Source organism: Dendrobates tinctorius, unplaced genomic scaffold, assembly GCF_039654945.1.
Source record: "Dendrobates tinctorius isolate UK_male_01 unplaced genomic scaffold, ASM3965494v1 ptg000347l, whole genome shotgun sequence".
Taxonomy (NCBI): domain Eukaryota; kingdom Metazoa; phylum Chordata; class Amphibia; order Anura; family Dendrobatidae; genus Dendrobates; species Dendrobates tinctorius.
Window position 1 is genome coordinate 337,171 of NW_027362013.1, and position 19,303 is coordinate 356,473.

At 46.1% G+C, this 19,303-nt stretch overlaps 1 protein-coding gene across 2 annotated transcripts; it reads right to left on the bottom strand.

Moving 5' to 3' along the window:
* Positions 1-501: 501 nt before the first annotated feature.
* LOC141074993 (mediator of RNA polymerase II transcription subunit 28-like) lies at positions 502-16,084 on the bottom strand. Of its 2 annotated transcripts, none has more exons than XM_073562318.1 (4): positions 15,750-16,084; positions 9,838-9,904; positions 7,537-7,649; positions 502-786 (listed from the first exon to the last, which is right to left on the bottom strand). In XM_073562318.1, exons 1-4 carry the CDS (start codon positions 15,900-15,902, stop codon positions 589-591), a joined length of 531 nt encoding a protein of 176 aa, XP_073418419.1. In that variant the 5' UTR covers positions 15,903-16,084; the 3' UTR covers positions 502-588. The 2 variants fall into 2 exon arrangements, 1 of the variants encoding a protein (XP_073418419.1); XR_012227252.1 differs by lacking the exon at positions 502-786 and adding an exon at positions 12,334-12,460 and having other exon boundaries at positions 7,631-7,649; positions 15,750-15,887.
* Between the last annotated feature and the right edge of the window lie 3,219 nt (positions 16,085-19,303).

Consider the following 19,303-nt stretch of genomic DNA (forward strand, 5'->3'; position numbering starts at 1 on the left):
ATGTTCTATAGGAGCGTATAAAATCATGGGTATTCATCGTGTATATAGTCCAGCCTGATGAAGGGGCTAGACCGTCTCCGAAACACGAAGCAACGATGAAAGCTTTTATACAATGACCCCAGTGGTACATCACCTCATCATCCATGGCAGCACTGAACCAAACCCCGATTTTTCTCCCTTCCTTGGATTTCTGCCTGGATGTCAGAGTCCAGCAGGTGGAGCAACAGAAAATCAGAATCGCCTCATTATTCCTCAGCGCTGTGCCTGCTCTGACACAACAGGCTCAGGTAAAAAGACAACACAAACTCTGTTTTTTCTTACTACGATCTGCGCAAGGTACGCTTTCCTCTCTATCATGTACTCAGATGGACACTTCTATTATTTTTGCACCACCTCAGTTCTCTGCCCGTCATACATGTGACACTTACTGTGCAGGACAGAGTATTTTAGCTTTTTTGAATATGAGACTTGGAAACATTAAGAAACACTGAAATACACCAGTTTATAGAAGCATTTTTTAATTGACTCACCTTTCCAAAATATAGTATAAAAAACAAACAAAAAATTCTTTACAATTTGTCCTTCAGGTCACGTCTGCTTCATTGGCGCAGGGATATTGGCAGAGGCTTGCTCCAGGAATGCCAGAGGCCCTTGTGGCATTTCGCTTGGCTTCTTAGGCGGACCATTAATCTCCTCTAGGACTTGCTGCCAGCTCCGTAGCTTAGCCAGGTGCTTCTGAATGAGCGCTTCCTTCCTCTGCAGCTCGCTCCTCAGTTCTGTCACATCCTATCAGGAGCAAATGTAGAAAAAAAAAAGGCAATTTATATTGTAGCAAGGGTTTGATGATGGCAAACAGCAAACAATGCTTCCTGGCAGGAGGAGGTTTGCTATTATGTCTACCAGGGCTGTGGAGTCGGAGTCGTAGTCGGTGCTCATTTTGTTGGAGTTGGTATAAAATGGACCGACTCCTAAAATATATAATAAATTGGGTACAGTAGTTCAATGCAGAATGTGCTGAATATTTTTTCATAGGAATTTGGGAAAGTTATGAAATGACCTATAAATGGCTGTTCTATTCCTGATCTAAGGCTACATTCACACACAGCGTTTTTCCAGCGTTTTTTGAGGATACGTTTTTCAGATGCAAAAGCAGATCAGCTTTTTAAAAAAACCGCATCACGAGCTCATAATGTTTTCAATAGCAAAAGTAGATTAGAAATCTGCTCTATATATCCATTTATCCATATCACATCTGTACCAAAAAGAATGAAAGCTGGATAGCACACAGACTAACACTCCTTTTTTTAGCACCAGTCAGGTACATCTCATAGCTGCCCAAAAGGACGCCCAGGACAGGCATTGCTCGTCTTCAGTAACATCAACTGATAGTTGGAATAAATAGACTGCATTCATCACCACATCTTCTTAAGATGCAGGCTTTATTTTCAAGTGTAGGGGTGTGAAGTATGAGGTTCTGCAGCAGCTGAGGTGTGCAGTATGAAATTCTGCGGAACAGTATGAGATTCTGCCTCCCCCCCTAGGTTTGATCCTGGCTACGCCCATAGTGTGAATGAAGCCTGAGGGTCTAGGGTTTATCTTAGCCGAGATAAGTCATAGTGTGTGTGTTTATATTATATATATACACACACACACACACACACACACACACACACACACAGTACAGGCCAAACGTTTGGACACACCTTCTCAATCAAAGCGTTTTCTTTATTTTCATGACTATGAAAATTGTAGATTCACTCTGAAGGCATCAAAACTATGAATTAACACATGTGGAATTATATAATTAACAAAAGAGTGTGAAACTACTGAAAATACTGTATGTCTTATTTTCTAGGTTCTTCAAAGTAGCCACCTTTTGCTTTGATTTCTGCTTTGCACACTCTTGGCATTCTCTTGATGAGCTACAAGAGGTAGTTACTGGAAAAGGTTTTCACTTCCCAGGTGTGCCCTGTCAGGTTTAATAAGTTGGATTTCTTGCCTTATAAATGAGGTTGGGACCATCAGTTGTGTTGTGCAGAAGTCTGGTGGCTACACAGCTGATAGTCCTACTGAATAGACTGCTAGAATTTGTATTATGGCAAGAAAAAAGCAGCTAAGTAAAGAAAAAGGAGTGGCCATCATTACTTTAAGAAATGAAGGTTAGCCAGTCCGAAAAATTGGGAAAACTTTGAAAGTGTCCCCAAGTGCATTGGCAAAAACCATTAAGCGCTACAAAGAAACTGGCTCACATGAGGACCGCCCCAGGAAAGGAAGATCAAGAGTCACCTCTGCTGCGGAGGATAAGTTCATCCGAGTCACCAGCCTCAGAAATCGCAGGTTAACAGCAGCTCAGATTAGAGACCAGGTCAATGCCACACAGAGTTCTAGCAGCAGACATCTCTACAACAATTGTTAAGAGACTTTGTGCAGCAGGCCTTCATGGTAAAATAGCTGCTAGGAAACCACTGCTAAGGACAGGGAACAAGCAGAAGAGACTTGTTTGGGCTAGAGAACACAAGGAATGGACATTAGACCAGTGGAAATCTGTGCTTTGGTCTGATGAGTCCAAATTTTAGATCTTTGGTTCCAACCACCGTGTCTTTGTGCGACGCAGAAAAGGTGAACGGATGGACTCTACATGCCTGGTTCCCACCGTGAAGCATGGAGGAGGAGGTGTGATGGTGCTTTGCTGGTGACACTCTTGGGGATTTATTCAAAATTGAAGGCATACTGAACCAGCATGGCTACCACAGCATCTTGCAGCGGCATGCTATTCCATCCAGTTTGTGTTTAGTTGGACCATCATTTATTTTTCAACAGGACAACGGCCTCAAACACACCTCCAGGCTGTGTAAGGGCTATTTGACCAAGAAGGAGAGTGATGGGGTGCTACGCCAGATGACCTGGCCTCCACAGTCACCAGACCTGAACCCAATTGAGATGGTTTGGGGTGAGTGAAGGCAAAAGGGCCTACAAGTGCTAAGCATCTCTGGGAACTCCTTCAAGACTGTTGGAAGACCATTTCTGGTGACTACCACTTGAAGCTCATCAAGAGAATGCCAAGAGTGTGCAAAGCAGTAATCAAAGCAAAAGGTGGCTACTTTGAAGAATCTAGAATATAAGACATATTTTCAGTTCTTTCACACTTTATATAATTCCACATGTGTTAATTCATTGTTTTGATGCCTTCAGAATGAATCTACAATTTTCATAGTCATGAAAAGAAAACTCTGAATGAGGTGGTGTGTCCAAACGTTGGTCTGTACCGTATACATGTATACAGTGTATTACATATTTACAATTTATTACAGTTTTTTGTGTTCTAAAGTTGTATTCCAATAAATATTATGTTCTAAATATCTTGATTATTGGATCATAGAAATGATTAAATGTCTGATGTTCACATTGTACTACAATAAATTTTTCACTTAAATATAAGCAATATATGTGGGAGTCGGAGTCGTGGAGTCGGTGTAAGGGAAATTGAGGAGTCGGAGTCGGTGTAAGGGAAATTGAGGAGTCAGAGTCGCAGGTTTGGCTTACCGACTCCATAGCCCTGATGTCTACTATGGTTATATTTAAAGGGGTTTTCTAGGATCTAAAATACATGGCTACTTTCTTCTAGAAAGTGTCATATCTGTCAGCCAGGAATGTCTGGTACTGCAGCTCAGCTTCGTGGAAATTAACGTGGACAGCTGTTTCTGGAATAAAGCAGCCATGGTTTTCTAATCCTTCTGGACAATCCCTGTAGGATATCTCCATGAATAGCAGATTTGCATTTGATTCTTCTGCATCTTATCAGTATGTAACATGAGCTGTTTTGCTGGGAAATTGAAACAGATTTCAGACTATGCGTTGCAGAAAGTGAAATCTACAATTCCACAACACGGATTAACGCGTCAATTTCTGCACAAAAATGATCAGCAACGTACAGTTTGGTCCATATATATTTGGACAGAGACAACATTTTTCCAATTTTGGTTCTAGACATTACCACAATGAATTTTAAACAAAACAATTCAGCTGCAGTTGAAGTTCAGACTTTCAGCTTTCATTTGAGGGTATCCACATTAAATTTGGATGAAGGGTTTAGGAGTTTCAGCTCCTTAACATGTGCCACCCTGTTTTTAAAGGGACCAAAAGTAATTGGACAATTGACTCCAAGGCTATTTCATGGACATTTGTGGGCAATCCCTTCATTATGTCATTCTCAATTAAGCAGATAAAAGGCCTGGAGTTGATTTGAGGTGTGGTGCTTGCATTTAGGATGTTTTGCTGTGAAGGAAACATGCGTCAAAGGAGCTCTCCATGCAGGTGAAACAAGCCATCCTTAAGCTGCAAAAACAGAAGAAACCCATCCGAGAAATTGCTACAACATTAGGAGTGGCAAAATCTACAGTTTGGTACATCCTGAGAAAGAAAGCACTGGTGAACTCATCAATGCAAAAAGACCTGGGTGCCCACGGAAGACAACAGTGGTGGATGATCGCAGAATAGTCTCTATAGTGAAGAGAAACCCCTTCACAACGGCCAACCAAGTGACCAACACTCTCCAGGAGGTAGGCGTATCAATATCCAAATCTACCATAAAGAGAAGACTGCATGAAAGTAAATACAGAGGGTTCACTGCACGGTGCAAGCCACTCATAAGCATCAAGGATAAAAAGGCTAGACTGGACTTTGCTAAAAAACATCTAAAAAAGCCAGCACAGTTCTGGAAGAACATTCTTTGGACAGAAGAAACCAAGATCAACCTCTACCAGAATGATGGAAAGAGAAAAGTATGGCGAAGGCGTGGTACAGCTCATGATCCAAAGCATACCACATCATCTGTAAAACACGGCGGAGGCAGTGTGATGGCTTGGGCATGCATGGCTGCCAGTGGCACTGGGTCACTAGTGTTTATTGATGATGTGACACAGGACAGAAGCAGCCGAATGAATTCTGAGGTATTCAGAGCCATACTGTGTGCTCAGATCCAGCCAAATGCAGCCAAACTGATTGGTCGTCGTTTCATACTACAGATGGACAATGACCCAAAACATAAAGCCAAAGCAACCCAGGAGTTTATTAAAGCAAAGAAGTGGAATATTCTTGAATGGCCAAGTCAGTCACCTGATCTCATCCCAATTGAGCATGCATTTCACTTGTTAAAGACTAAACTTCAGACAGAAAGGCCCACAAACAAACAGCAACTGAAAACCACCGCAGTGAAGGCCTGGCAGAGCCTCAAAAAGGAGGAAACACAGCGTCTGGTGATGTCCATGAGTTCAAGACTTCAGGCAGTCATTGCCAACAAAGCGTTTTCAACCAAGTACTAGAAATGAACATTTTATTTACAATTATTTAATCTGTCCAATTACTTTTGGTCCCTTTAAAAACAGGGTGGCACATGTTAAGGAGCTGAAACTCCTAAACCCTTCATCCAATTTTAATGTGGATACCCTCAAATGAAAGCTGAAAGTCTGAACTTCAACTGCATCTGAATTGTTTTGTTTAAAATTCATTGTGGTTATGTCTAGAACCAAAATTAGAAAAATGTTGTCTCTGTCCAAATATATATGGACCTAACTGTATAAATGAGATTTATCATGTCAGTTAGCTGGTACTGTATTACTTTCTGGATTTCCACATGCAAATCCACACGGGACATCAGCCCCAAACATGCAAAGTGTGGACATAACCTTTAGTTCCCCCACAGCGCTCCATCAGCCTTACAATGGATACTATTGCCACCTGAGCGACCATGTTGTCTTACAGTAAGGTCTGTTAGGGTACACAGGTAGATAGATAACCCTCCAGGTAAAGTGATATACGGTTTTATTTCTTGGGCAGGGCTGGATGGGGCCGCACATGTCTTATATAGCGTGTTATGCCTGTAAGGCTAAGTGCACACGTACCGGAACTCTCGCGGAAATTACCGCGAGAATTCTGGAATTCCAGTCCGCGGGAAAATCGCATTTTAAATTCCCGCGATTTTCCCGCGGAAAAACTAGCATTTTGCAAGCGTAATTAGCTTGCAAAATGCTAGCGTTCTCCAAGCGATCTGTAGCATCGCTTGGAGAACTGATTGACAGGTTGTCACACTCATCAAACATAGTGTTTGACAAGTGTGACCAACTTTTTACTACTGAGGCCGCCTATGCAGCATCAGTAGTAAAAGATAAAATGTAAAAAAAAAAATAAAAAATGGTGTTATTCTTACCCTCCGACGTCCCGCGCATCCGTTCCCAGTAATCCTTTGCGAAAATGCCCGCGATGACGTCAGTTCTCGCGGGATCGCGACGTCTCGCGGTAATTCGCGATGACGTCGCGCGAATGACCGCGAGACTTCGCGATCCCGCGAGAACGGACGCCATCATGGGCATTTTCGCAAAGGATTACTGGGAACGAGAGCGTGAAGAGAAGCGGGAAGACTGCGCGGGACGCCGGAAGGTAAGAATAACAATATTTTTTATTTTTAAATTCTATTTTTTACAGGACAGTCTCCTCTCCTCCGGACCGTGGGTACCATCCGCAAATGCTCTGCTTACTTTCCGAAAGGTGTGCACAGCCACATGCGGAAAGTAAACGGAACAATGCATTCCTATGGGTGCGGGATCACCGCGATTCCGCAAATTAATGAGCATGCTGCGGTTTTTACCACAAAGCGATTCCGCCGCGGTAAAAACCGCAGCATTAGTACAGCATTGCGGAATCCCATAGGAATGCATGGGATGCTTATTTTTCGCGTTTTCGCGGCAAAATCGCGCGGTTAAAACCGCCACGGAAACGCGAAAAAAACGCCACGTGTGAACTCAGACTTAGTGGCACAACTCCCTTATTGCAGCCCTGTACATACAAGTGTGGCGGTGAATGGGGCTGCAGCTTTGGCCCTTTCATAGCACTAATCAGTACGGGCCCTAAGGACAGGTCATGAATGTTTAAAGGGAATCTGTCAGCAGAGAATGACTATTCTGATGTGGCAAACAGTCCCGTGCAGTTTCCCACCATCTTCACCCCCTCTATTTTGATTGACAGCTCTGGCTTTATAAAGTCAGTAAAAGGGCGCTGATAAAAGTGAAAACAAGTATGTGAAAAGGTGCACTGAACTGTTTGGCCACACCAATGGTGCACCAAGCGCCTGTTCATGGTTGGAACAGTCTTCAGCGCCAACAGTCTCTTTTTGAGCAATCATTCAGATGGCAGACATTCCAGCCGCCTCTCTCATACACAAGAGGCGCGCGTCCCGCGTTTTCTATGAGGGAGCCATCGCCTGGCACGTCTGGCTGCAGATTATCTCAGGGAGACAATGCGATCGGCAGGCCAAAAATCAGACCTTCCATTTCATTATGCCCCCCCCAACAAACTGTCAGAGGAATTCCAGACACAGACTGTGGGACAATCCTGGAGATATCAGTGGGCTCAGCTGACATTAATCAAATGTGTATGGGGTTTAAGTCCTGGAGACCTCTTTGAGATAAGCCAGTTTGCTATGGAGACATCATCCTTAGGAGTAGTGAGGAGATGACATGGTCCTCACAGTAGGATATTCACCTCCTTAATAACCTGCTCCGGCTTCTGGACAGACAGCTGCAATCTCTTCTGTAGGAAGAAACATTCTGTTTGTCTGGCCACATCCAGGAACTTCTGAATACACTGTTCAACACCTGAGGAGGAGAGAAGAAGACCGGGAACGTTTCAGACTGGTGCTACCACATAACAGACGCAGCATGGACCCCTGGGCTGGGGCTGTAGACAGACATTTGCAGTAAAGCGCTTTCAAAACATTTCAGCAGTAAGGGGACCGTCTGCTACGTCTCTGTGCCTATCTGGAATAACGGACACTTTCAGAAAAAAAAAAAAAAGTATAAATGGAGCTCACATGAGTTTATGGTGATTTATCTAAATTCTCTCACAAATGCAGTCACATTTCCACGCTCCTGGCATTTATTCCCTCCTTGTATTACGTCCAGTACGCTGTAATCTCCCCACCATCGAGTACAGGCCGTCACACATCATAAACCTCTCATTTCCACTGATCCCACATCTCTCCTCAGCCTCCATGTCTCTTAATGGATTGTGTTTCTCAAGCTGGGCAGCAGACTGAACAGTTTCAGTACCGGAGCTGTGTTATGTGAGTAATTACTTTTTAACTATAAGAAATGTCTGTGTGGTGGAAGAGGAATCATTGGATCTGTAGTTCTTCACAAACAGTGAGGGAAAAAAAGTATTTAGTCAGCCACCAATTGTGCAAGTTCTCCCACTTAAAAAGATGAGAGAGGCCTGTAATTGACATCATAGGTAGACCACAACTATGAGAGTCAAAATGAGAAAACAAATCCAATTACGATTTCAGTAAGTCTTCACAAGGTTGGCGACACTGTTGGTGGTATGTTGGCCCATTCCTCCATGCAGATCTCCTCTAGAGCAGTGATGTTTTGGGCCTGTTGCTTGGCAACACAGACTTTCAAATCCCTCCAAAAGTTTTCTATGAGGTTGAGACCTGGATACTGACTAGGCCACTCCAGGACCTTCATGTGCTTCTTACGAAGCCACACCTTCGTTGCCCTGGTGGTGTGTGTTGGGATCATTATGCTGAAAGACCCATCCACGTTTCATCTGCAATGCCCTTGCTGATGGTAGGAGATTTGCACTCAAAGTCTCACGATACATGGGCCCCATTCATTCTTTCGTGTACACGGATCAGTCGTCCTGGTCCCTTGGCAGAGAAACAGCCCCAAAGCATGATGTTGCCATCCCCATGCTTCACAGTAGGTATGGTGTTCTTAGAATGCGGAGTTGCATACAGTCTCCTCCAAACACGACGAGTTTTGTTTCTACCAAACAGTTCTACTTTGGTTTCATCAGACCATATGACATTCTCCCAATACTCTTCTGGATAAACCAAATGCTCTTTAACAAACTTCAGACGGCCCCGGACATGTACTGGCTTAAGCAGGGGGACACGTCTGGCACTGGAGGATCTCAGTCCCTGGCGGTATAGTGTGTTACTGAAAGTAGCCTTTGTTACGGCAGTCCCATTTCTATGCAGGTCATTCACTAGGTCCCCCCTTGTGGTTCTGGGATTTTTGCTCACCGTTCTTGTGATCATTTTGACCCCATGGTGTGACATCTTGCGTGGAGCCCCAGATCGAGGGAGATCATCAGTGGTCTTTTATGACTTCCATTTTCTTATTATTGCTCCCACAGTTAATTTCATCACACCAAGCTGCTTGCCTATTGCAGATTCAGTCTTCCCAGCCTGGTGCAGGGCTACAATTGTGTTTCTGGTGTCCTTCGACAGCTCTTTGGTCTTCACCATAGTGGAGTTTGGAGTGTGACTGTTTGAGGTTGTGGACAGGTGACTTTTATACTGATAAGTTCAAACAGGTGCCATTACTACAGGTAATGAGTTGAGGACAGAGGAGCCTCTTAAAGAAGAAGTTACAGGTCTATGAGAGCCAGAAATCTTGCATGTTTTTAGATGACCAAATACTTATTTTCCTCCTTAATTTGAAAAATAATTCTTGCCAAATCAGACAAAGTGATTTTCTGGATTTGTTTTCTCATTTTGACTCTCATAGTTGTGGTCTACCTATTATGTCAATTACAGGCCTCTCATCATTTTAAGTGGGAGAACTTGAACAATTGGTGGCTGACTAAATACTTTTTTCCCCACTATGTAATTTAGACAACAAAAGCCAAAGCAGCATCAAAAAAGGTAATAATGAGTAATAACGACCTCTGAGCCATGGTGCCATCACCTGGTTTGTATGGAGAGCTATTTGGATAAATTTGGTAAAAGAAGTAAAATCCCTATAAACGACAGAGACTCAGCATCTCGGCGTATGTTACCTGTGCCGATCTCCTCCTGGTCTGTGCCGTTCACATAGTCCTGGCTCACGAGAGAAGCAAAGCAAGCCTGTAATAGAGAGGAAAACGAATTACATCTACAATGGATTATACCATTTCTGAGGCAGCCATGTTACAGCGTTGCCCCGACTAGAAGTCCTTCTCTGTGGAGCAAGTGTGAGTGACAGCTGCCATCTCCAACAAGCTGCGGAAAACCATGAAACTGACAGTGGGCAGGAACATGGCTGCCCTGCAAGCACCCAGAAGAGGACGGGACATGTCTGATCTCCATGCACGGCCGGGCAGTCAGGGAAGGATTGGGGTGAAACACCCCTAAAGTAGAAACATTGTAGTAAGGGATGCTGTGTATAGCTCAGGGCGCACAGACCAGACGTTGTCCCAATGCGCCGAGTACTGGAAACACTAACAATTTCTTCCGTATTTCAGTGATTTCCAGCTGTTACAAAACTACAACTCCCAGCACGCCCTAACACATTATTAATATACATTTATATAGCACCATTTATTCCAAGGCACTTTACATGTGAAATGAGAAATATAGACAAGTATAATAAACATTTGTAAGACAAGGGACACACAAGTACATAAGGAGAGGGGACCCTGCCCGCGATGGCTCACAGTCTACAGGGATGGGTGAGGATACAGTAGGAGAGGGTAGAGCAGGTCGTGCTGGTTGTGTGTCGGAACAGGTGGTTCTTCAGGTTCTTCTTGAAGGTTTCCGTTGTTGGTGAGAGTCTGATGTGTTGCGGCAGAGCGTTACAGAGTATGGGGGAAGCACAGGAGAAGTCTTGTATGTGGTTGTGGTGGGAAAAAGATACCGGGGGAGTAGAGGAGGAGATCTTGAGATGATCGAAGGTTGCGTGCGATTAGGTACCGGGAGACCATGTGACAGATGTATGGGGGAGACAGGTTGTGGGTGGCTTTGTATGTTATGGTTAGGGTTTTGAACTGGAGCCTCTGGGCAATAGGAAGCTATTGAAGGGCCTGGCATAGGGGGGAGGCTGGGGAATAACGGGGAGACAGGTGGATTAGTCGGGCAGCAGAGTGCAGGATGGATTGGAGTGGTGCCAGAGTGCTGGAGGGGAGGCCAGAGAGTAGGGGGTTGCAGTAGTCGAGGCAGGAGATAAGGGCATGCACTAGTGTTTTTGTGGTTTCATGGTTGAGGAATGCGCGGATCCGGGAAATAATTGAGTTTGAGGCGGCATGAGGAGGTAAGGGCTTAGATATGTGGTTTGAAAGAGAGGGCAGAGTTGAGGAAGACCCCAAGGCACAGAGCATGCGGGACTGGGGAAAGCGAGCAGCCATTGACAATGATGGATAGGTCTGGTGTAGGAGTAGAGTGAGATGGGGGAAAGATGATGAATTCTGTTTTGTCCATGTTCACTTTGAGAAAGCGAGCAGAAAAGAAGGCTGAAACAGCAGACAGACATTGTGGGATTTTGGTCAGTAAGGAGGTGAGGTCAGGTCAGGTCCAGATAGGTAGATCTGCGTGTCATTGGCGTACAGGTGATACTGCAAACCGTGGGATTCTATGAGCTGTCCCAGGCTGAAGGTGTAGATGGAGAAGAGTAGGGGTCCTAGAACTGAGCCTTGAACACCAACAGACAGGGGGCGCGTTGAGGAGGTGGTGTGTGAGAGGGAGACACTAAATGTTCGGTCTGTTAGGTATGATGAGATCCAGGATAGGGCCAAGCCTGTGATGCCAAGAGATTAGAGAATTTGTAGCAGGAGAGAGTGGTCCACGGTGTCAAAGGAGAAAGACAGGTCCGGGAGAAGGAGGACAGAGTAGTGTCGCTTGCTCTTGGCGGTTAGTAGGTCCTTGGTGACTTTAGTTAGGGCAGTTTCAGTTGAGTGATGTGGTCGGAAGCCAGATTGTAACCGATCACATAGGGAACAGGAGGAGAGGTGGGAGGACAGTTCAAGATATACATGCTGTTCCAGTAGTTTTGAGGCATAAGGGAGAAGAGATATCGGGCGATAGTTAGACACAGAGGATGGGTCGAGGGAGGGCTTTTTGAGGATGGGTGTGATTGAGGCATGTTTAAAGGATAATAATCTTTATTTTTATATAGCGCTAACATATTACGCAGCGCTTTACAGTTTGTACACATTAAGAGGGAAAGACACCATTTGTAAGTGAAAGGTTGAAGAGGTGTGTTAGAGTTGGGATGAAGACTGTGGCAAGGTTAGGGATGAGGTGGGACGGGAGTGGGTCAAGCGTACAAGTGGTGAGGTGTGATCTTGACCAGGGGCGGACACTGACAGCTTGGGGCCCCTGTGCAAGAAATGTGTCTGGGCCCCCCTCCTTTTATGGCGTCAAAGCTACGTGTGTATATAGCCACACACACATACATGTATATATATTACATAATCTCCTTTATTATGTATATTGCTGTCCCTTACAGTGTGCCCTCTCGTTATGTACAGTACGGTCCCTTCCATATTGGATTATATAGAGCCCTGTTTTTTATTACTTACCGTCCTGTCTTGTTAGCTGTATAATGCAATGATGGCTGATGGAGCATGGGAAAGCTTCTTTTCTAATGGAGGAGCTGATGGACTGGTAGCCTGGTCACCGGCTCCTCGATCAGCAGTCATTTTATATCTAAAAAGAGAGGGGACTATGTAATAAAAGAGGGCAAGAATACACTATGTAAGAGACAGCACTGTACATAACAGCAGAGGAAGGTATATAATAAGGGACGGCACTATATATAACTAGAGAGGATGGTACGTAATAAGGGACGGTGTTATACATAATAAAAGAGGAAACTATGTAACTAAGGATGATGTTATACAGAATTAGTGAGTACACTATATAATTAGGGACTGTGTTAGACATAGTAAGTAATAATAATAATGTCTTCCTCCACCTCCCCCTGTTCCTAAGGCAATTATAAGTCCCCTTTCCTCCCATCCCAATCCCCCACACGCCTCATTGTTCTCCTCCCCTCACATCTCATTATTGTCCTCTCCCCCAAGCCATCATTGCCCTCTTCACCACCTCCATCATTTTGGCTTTCTCCCCCACCACTCCCATCATTGCCCATTCCACCACCTCCACCTCCCCCATTCATTGCCTTTTCCACCACCATCATTGCATTCTCCCCCACCACCCCATCATCATTTCATTTTTCCCCACCATCCCATAATTGCCCTCTCCCCATCACGGCCTTCTCCCCATCACCCCATCATATCATTGCCCCTCGGGCCCGGAGAAACCGGCCAAATTGCCCTCCTCATTAGCCGCCTTGCAGGGCCCCCTGGAGGCTCTGGGCCCCTGTGCAGTTGCACAGGTTGAACCGGCGGTATGTCCGCCCATGATTTTGACAGGAGGGTGGAGAGCTGATCTTCACATGCAGAGAGTTGTGATTTCCTAACAGGTTAGACACCATAGATGTAAATTGGCTGCACTTACATGTAAGTGCCCTGTTTCTCCTCCTGGAGAGCGACATGCCAGGGTAAGGAGGCTTATAGGCCATACAATGCTCCTCTGGGAAATTAAATATGCAAATTGTCTCTTCAGAGAGTAAGAGGACTTGAACTCTAGCGCCATCTACTGGAAGTAGCGATCCTAAAATTAAGTATCGACCCTTTAACGAGCCTTGCCATATGACTTTGGATAAAAGTCAAACCAAAATCTCAACTTGCAGACGTGTTTTGAGATATTACCCCTCCTCAGTGCAAAGCATGAGATCTAATTTTGCTGTATGGAGAGGCCTCTGACTGAGGTCTAAAGGGTGGCATCTCTCTTTGTGGAGAGTGACATACCTCCCAGGAGCATTGTATGGCCTTTAAGTCTCCTTACACTGGCATTCTAGACATGTCACTCTAAACATGGAGATTGTTACCCCGTAGACCCAAGTCAGATCTCATGCTTTGCACTGAGGAGGAGTTACACCTTCCAAACATGTGTCAGCAAACAGATTCTGGTTTGGCTTTTATCCTAAGTCAGTAACCGATCTCAGACTGCGCCAACTTGTGTGATGGAAAAAGTCTCTGTGTGGCCGCACCCAGCATCACCCTAACAAACCACTGGAAACCATTAAGACACGTTCACACAATACTTTCTTGAGTGGAAACAAGTCCAACAACTATGTTTTCAGAGAAATCTGATTTCTTCTCCTCCTGGACTGATCACTTTAAAAATAATCAATTCTTGGTTAAAATCGGAATTCATTGTTACATTAATGAGACGGAAGACAGTTGGTGCCGATAAGATTCTATGTAGATGAGGGAGGAGGAGCTAAAGGCAGAGCTCCTCCCCCCTCCTCTCTACAGTGAACTGTCTTCTCCTGTCTCAGTAATGGGATTTTGAGAATAAGAAAGAAGCAGATTTCTCTGATGTATTACAACGTGTCTAATATACATGTGTCCTATCAATTCATGACATAGAAATGAAAACAGCCGCTACTCTAAAAGGAAAACCCTCATCATATGAACAGCACAGAGGATTTCCCATAGAAATGAATAGGAAGTTTTCCAATTGTTTTTCACTCAGTGTGAACATACCTTAGGGTGCCTTCACATTGCGTCTATCCCCCCGGTCAGCGGCGCTGTCGATGGTTACTTCACCGTCCCCCACAAAACAGGATTCGGACATATTCGCCAACAGGGCCATAGACTACAATGGTGCTGACAGAGCGAGCATGGGCTCGAACGTCCATCATTTTCGGGCGTGTACACCTACTAGACACAGTCTCCTCTGTCCGAGCGTCCGCCTCCAGTAGTCACATACACCTGAAAATGACGCACGTCAGAGCCCACGCTCGCCCTGTCACCACCATTATAGTCTATGGCCCCGTCAGCTCATGCGTCCGAAACCCGTTTTTCGGGGAGGTTCGGACATAAGCCCCAACAGGGACAAGGAACGGTGACAGAGCGAAATGTGAGCACACCCTTAGAACAGAGGGAATGCTGGTTATTGTGGTGCATAGACCCCGGTGTTCCCGACATGGCGGCCTGCAGACCCCTCCATCTAACTCCCCGGTAATACACCGGAGCCGCCGTTACAGAAGTCAGCGGGGTCTGCCATAGAGGAGGCAAAATACAAATCATCTCTTCCCTCAGACCAAGATGTTAGGTATACAGCTCCAGAGCCGGGGGGGGCTGCAGTGCTCCAGAGCTGGTGGGGGGGGGGGGGGGGGGAGAGGCTGCAGCAGAGCTCGGGGGGGGGGGCTGCAGTGCTCCAGAGCTGGGGGGGGGGGGGGAGGCTGCAGTGCTCCAGAGCTGCTGTGGGGGGGGGGGGGGGCTGCAGTGCTCCAGAGCTGCTGTGGGGGGGGGGGCTGCAGTGCTCCAGAGCTGCTGGGGGGGGGCTGCAGTGCTCCAGAGCTGCTGGGGGGGGGGGGGGGGGCTGCAGTGCTCCAGAGCTGTTGGGGGGGGGGGGGCTGCAGTGCTCCAGAGCTGCTGGGGGTGGGGGGGGGTTGCAGTGCTCCAGAGCTGCTGGGGGGGGGGGGGGTGCTGCAGTGCTCCAGAGCTGCTGGGGGGGGGGGGGGGCTGCAGTGCTCCAGAGCTGCTGGGGGGGGGGGGGGGGCTGCAGTGCTCCAGAGCTGCTGGGGGGGGGGGGGGGGGCTGCAGTGCTCCAGAGCTGCGGGGGGGGGGGGGGGGGCTGCAGTGCTCCAGAGCTGCTGTGGGGGGGGCTGCAGTGCTCCAGAGCTGCTGTGGGGGGGGCTGCAGTGCTCCAGAGCTGGGGGAGAGAAGCACCAGTGTCCTGTGTGCATGCTGGGACTTGTAGTGAGGCTGCAGACTACTAATATACACCTGTCCCTCCTCCATCATCTGCAGTGCAGACTGTGCAGCTGCTGTGGAACTACAACTCCCAGCATGTTGACGTCATCAGGGAATGCTGGGAGTTGTAGTCGGACGGCCCCAGTTTCCAGTCTGCACGTTCCTACCTCGAACGAGGACTCCAGCTCGTCCACCAGGGTGCTGTTGGTGTTCTTCGCCCCGGGAGGAGTGGACATCAGGCCAGGCCCTGCTCCAGGCTGCATGGGCGGCGGAGGCCCGGGAGGCTGCCCGGAGAACATCCCGCTGAGAGAAGACGCCATGAGACAGAAGAACAGAACAGGGCTACTGACGTCACCGGACGTCTTCCTGCACAACCACTACTGGCATGCGCCCTACGCCGCCATCATTGATTTGGTAACTGATTTTTTTTAATGCTTTATTTTCGGAAGAGAATGTGCTTCCCAACAACAAAGTATGTCCGGAGCTGGGAATCGCCACACAGCGGCAAAGCGTGGAATAACAGCTACAGCCGTGTTTTTTTTTTAGCCACCAGATGGCGCCATAGCACAGGAAAACGAGAGCAGGGCCCGAGCGGCTCAGACTGGTGGGGAGTCATGGATACAGGGCTGGACCGTCCCGGCCTGCACTTGTGCGCATGAGCAGAAGATGACAGTCACTGCTCTACAGTCATAGATGTAACAGCCAGAACTTTTTTCCTTTCCTTTTTTTTAGGGGTCAAAGAACCAGACTGGAGTCTATATTCTACAGTTGTGATAAGATACATATCACGTCGCCATTTTCCTGTAGAGTTCTCATTTTTCGGGGGCTGAGGGTTATTCTTTGCCCCCAGGGGTTTTTATTGATGCCACTTTCCGATGTTGCAGCGACCAAAAAACCCCATAATCCTGGCGGTTTGGTTCTTATCTCGTTCCGCTGCTTTCTGAGCGGATTAGTTTCTATTTTCATACATCGTATTTTTACGAATTATTATTATTTATATAGCACCATTGGTTCCATGGTGCTGTGCATGAGAAGGGCTGACATACAGATCACAGATGTCACTGACAGTAACAATGACGGACTGATCCAGAGGGAATGCAGCAATAGGGAGAAGTGGGGAGATCCGAACTTCTGTGGTTCCCCCATATTTTTACCCCCAAGGGTGGTTTGCTCGTTCATGACCGGCCAATATTTACAATTCTGACCACTGTCCCTTTATGAGGCCATAACTCTGGAACGCTTCCATGGATCCCGGTGATTCTGACATTGTTTTCTCGTGACATATTGTACTTCATGTCAGTGGTAAAATTTCAACGGAAATTTGGCAAAAATTTTGAAAATTTCACAATTTTCCAACTTTGAATTTTTATGCCCTTAAATCACAGAGATACAGCACACAAAAAACTTACTAAGTAACATTTCCCACGTGTTTACATCAGCACAATTTGGGAGCAGCAAATTTTTTTTTGTTAGGAAGTTATAAGGGTTAAAAGTTGACCAGCGATTTCTCCTTTTTACAACACCATTTTATTTTTACGGACCACATCACATTTGAAGCCACTTTGAGGGGTCTATATGATAGAAAATACCCAAAAGTGACACCGTTCTAAAAACTGCACCCCTCACGGTGCTCAAAACCACATTCAAGAAGTTTATTAACCCTTCAGGTGCTTCACAGGAAGTTTTGGAATGTTCAAAAAAATGAACATTTAAATTTTTTCACAAAAAAATTACTTCAAATCCAATTTTTTTTTTTTTACCAACGGTAAGACGAGAAACTGGACCCCAAAATGTATTGTGCAATTTGTCCTGAGTACGGTGATACCTCATATGTGGGGGGGAACCACTGTTTTGGCGCATGGCAGAGCTTGGAAGGGAAGGAGCGCCGTTTTAGGCCATGTGCACACGGTGCGGATTCTGCTGCGGATCCGCAGCGTTTCTGGTCCTGTTGGTCCGCAGCAGATTTAGCTGCGTTGTACAGTACCATTGCTTTCAATGGTAAACTGGAAACCGCTGTGCACATGCTGCGGATTTTTCCGCACGGTTTTGCTGCAGTTTACAATCCGCAGCATGTCAATTCTTTTCATCCATTATGAGGTGTAAAACCGCAGATAAACCACAGGACTTTAATCCTGCAGATTTATCTGCAGTTTTCACTACAAAATCCACAGAGGCAAAAAACTCCGTGTGCACATAGTCTTACTTTTCAATGCAAAGTTGGCTGGAATAGAGATCGGACGCCATGTCACGTTTAGAGAGCCCCTAATGTGCCTAAACAGTGGAAACCCCCACAAGTGACCGCATTTTGGAAACTAGACCCCTTACGGAACTTATCTAGATGTGGGGTGAGCACTCTGAACCCCCAAGTGCTTCACACACATTTATAACGTAGAGCCATAAAAATGTAAAAATCATTTTTTCCACAAAAATGATCTTTTCGACCCCAATTTTTTATTTTCCCAAGGGTAACAGAAGAATTTGGACCACAAGAATTATTGTGCAATGTGTCCTGAGTACGTTGATACCCCATATGTGGGGGTAAACCACTGTTTGGGCGCATGGCAGAGCTAAGAAGGGAAGCAGCGCCAGATTTTACTGTTATGGTTTGCAGGTGCCATGACTCACTGGGAGAGCCCATGAGGTGCCAAAACAGCAGAACCCCCCATAAGTGACCCCATTTTATGACTTACACCTCTCAGTGAATTCATCTAGGGGTGCAGTGATCATATTGACACCATGGGTATGTCACAGAATTTTATACCATTGGACAGCCATGCGAAGAGACTCAGGAGGAACGGAGCGCTATTTGCCTATTCAAGTGAATGGCTCTGTGCACATGTCAGTGTGTTCCACAGACCATGTGTCCATGGGCAAAACATGCTGACATGTCCGTTTTTCAATGTCGTCGCTGGCCACAAAACATCCATCACACGTGCATACGCATAACACACATGGATGTCATCCATGCGACACGCATCGGCGCCGGGGAAGAAGCATTACAGCAAGTGCTGTTCCCCGGCGCCGGGTGCTGATTATACCTCTCATCAGTCTCCCCTTCTTGTGCTGATCGCCCGCAGAGCAGGGGAGAATGACAAGATCAGCATCCGGCGCCGGGCAACAGTGCTTACTGTAACGCTTCTTCCCTGGTGCCCGTCCTTGTGGTACTGATGCTGCACACGCATGCCACACGTGTGCCGTAAGTATTACACACATGGACACTGACATCTCCGGTACCGGAAATATCAGGAAGTGTGAAAGAGGCGTTATGGCGGTTTTTATGTTTGGCAGCTGTCACACACTAAAAGACGCTTTTTATTGCAAAAAAATAATTTTTGCATCACCACATTTCGAGAGCTATGATTGTTCGATGTTTTGGCCCACAGAGTCATGTGGGGTCTTGTTTTTTGCGGGACCATTTTTTGGCACATGACGTTTTTTGAGAGACAGAATGAGCAAAAGCCAGCAATTCATGAATTTCTTTTTTTTTTGGGGGGGGGGAGGCGTTTACACCGTTCCACGTGTGGTAAAATTGATAAAGCAGTTTTATTCTTTGGGTCAGTGCGATTACAGCAATACCTCATTTATATCATTTTTTGTGTTTTGGTGCTTTTATACAATAAAAACTTTTATATAAAAAATTATTATTTTTGCATTGCTTTATTCTGAGAGCTATCACTTTTATTTTTCAGGTGATGGAGCTATATGGCGGCTTATTTTTTTT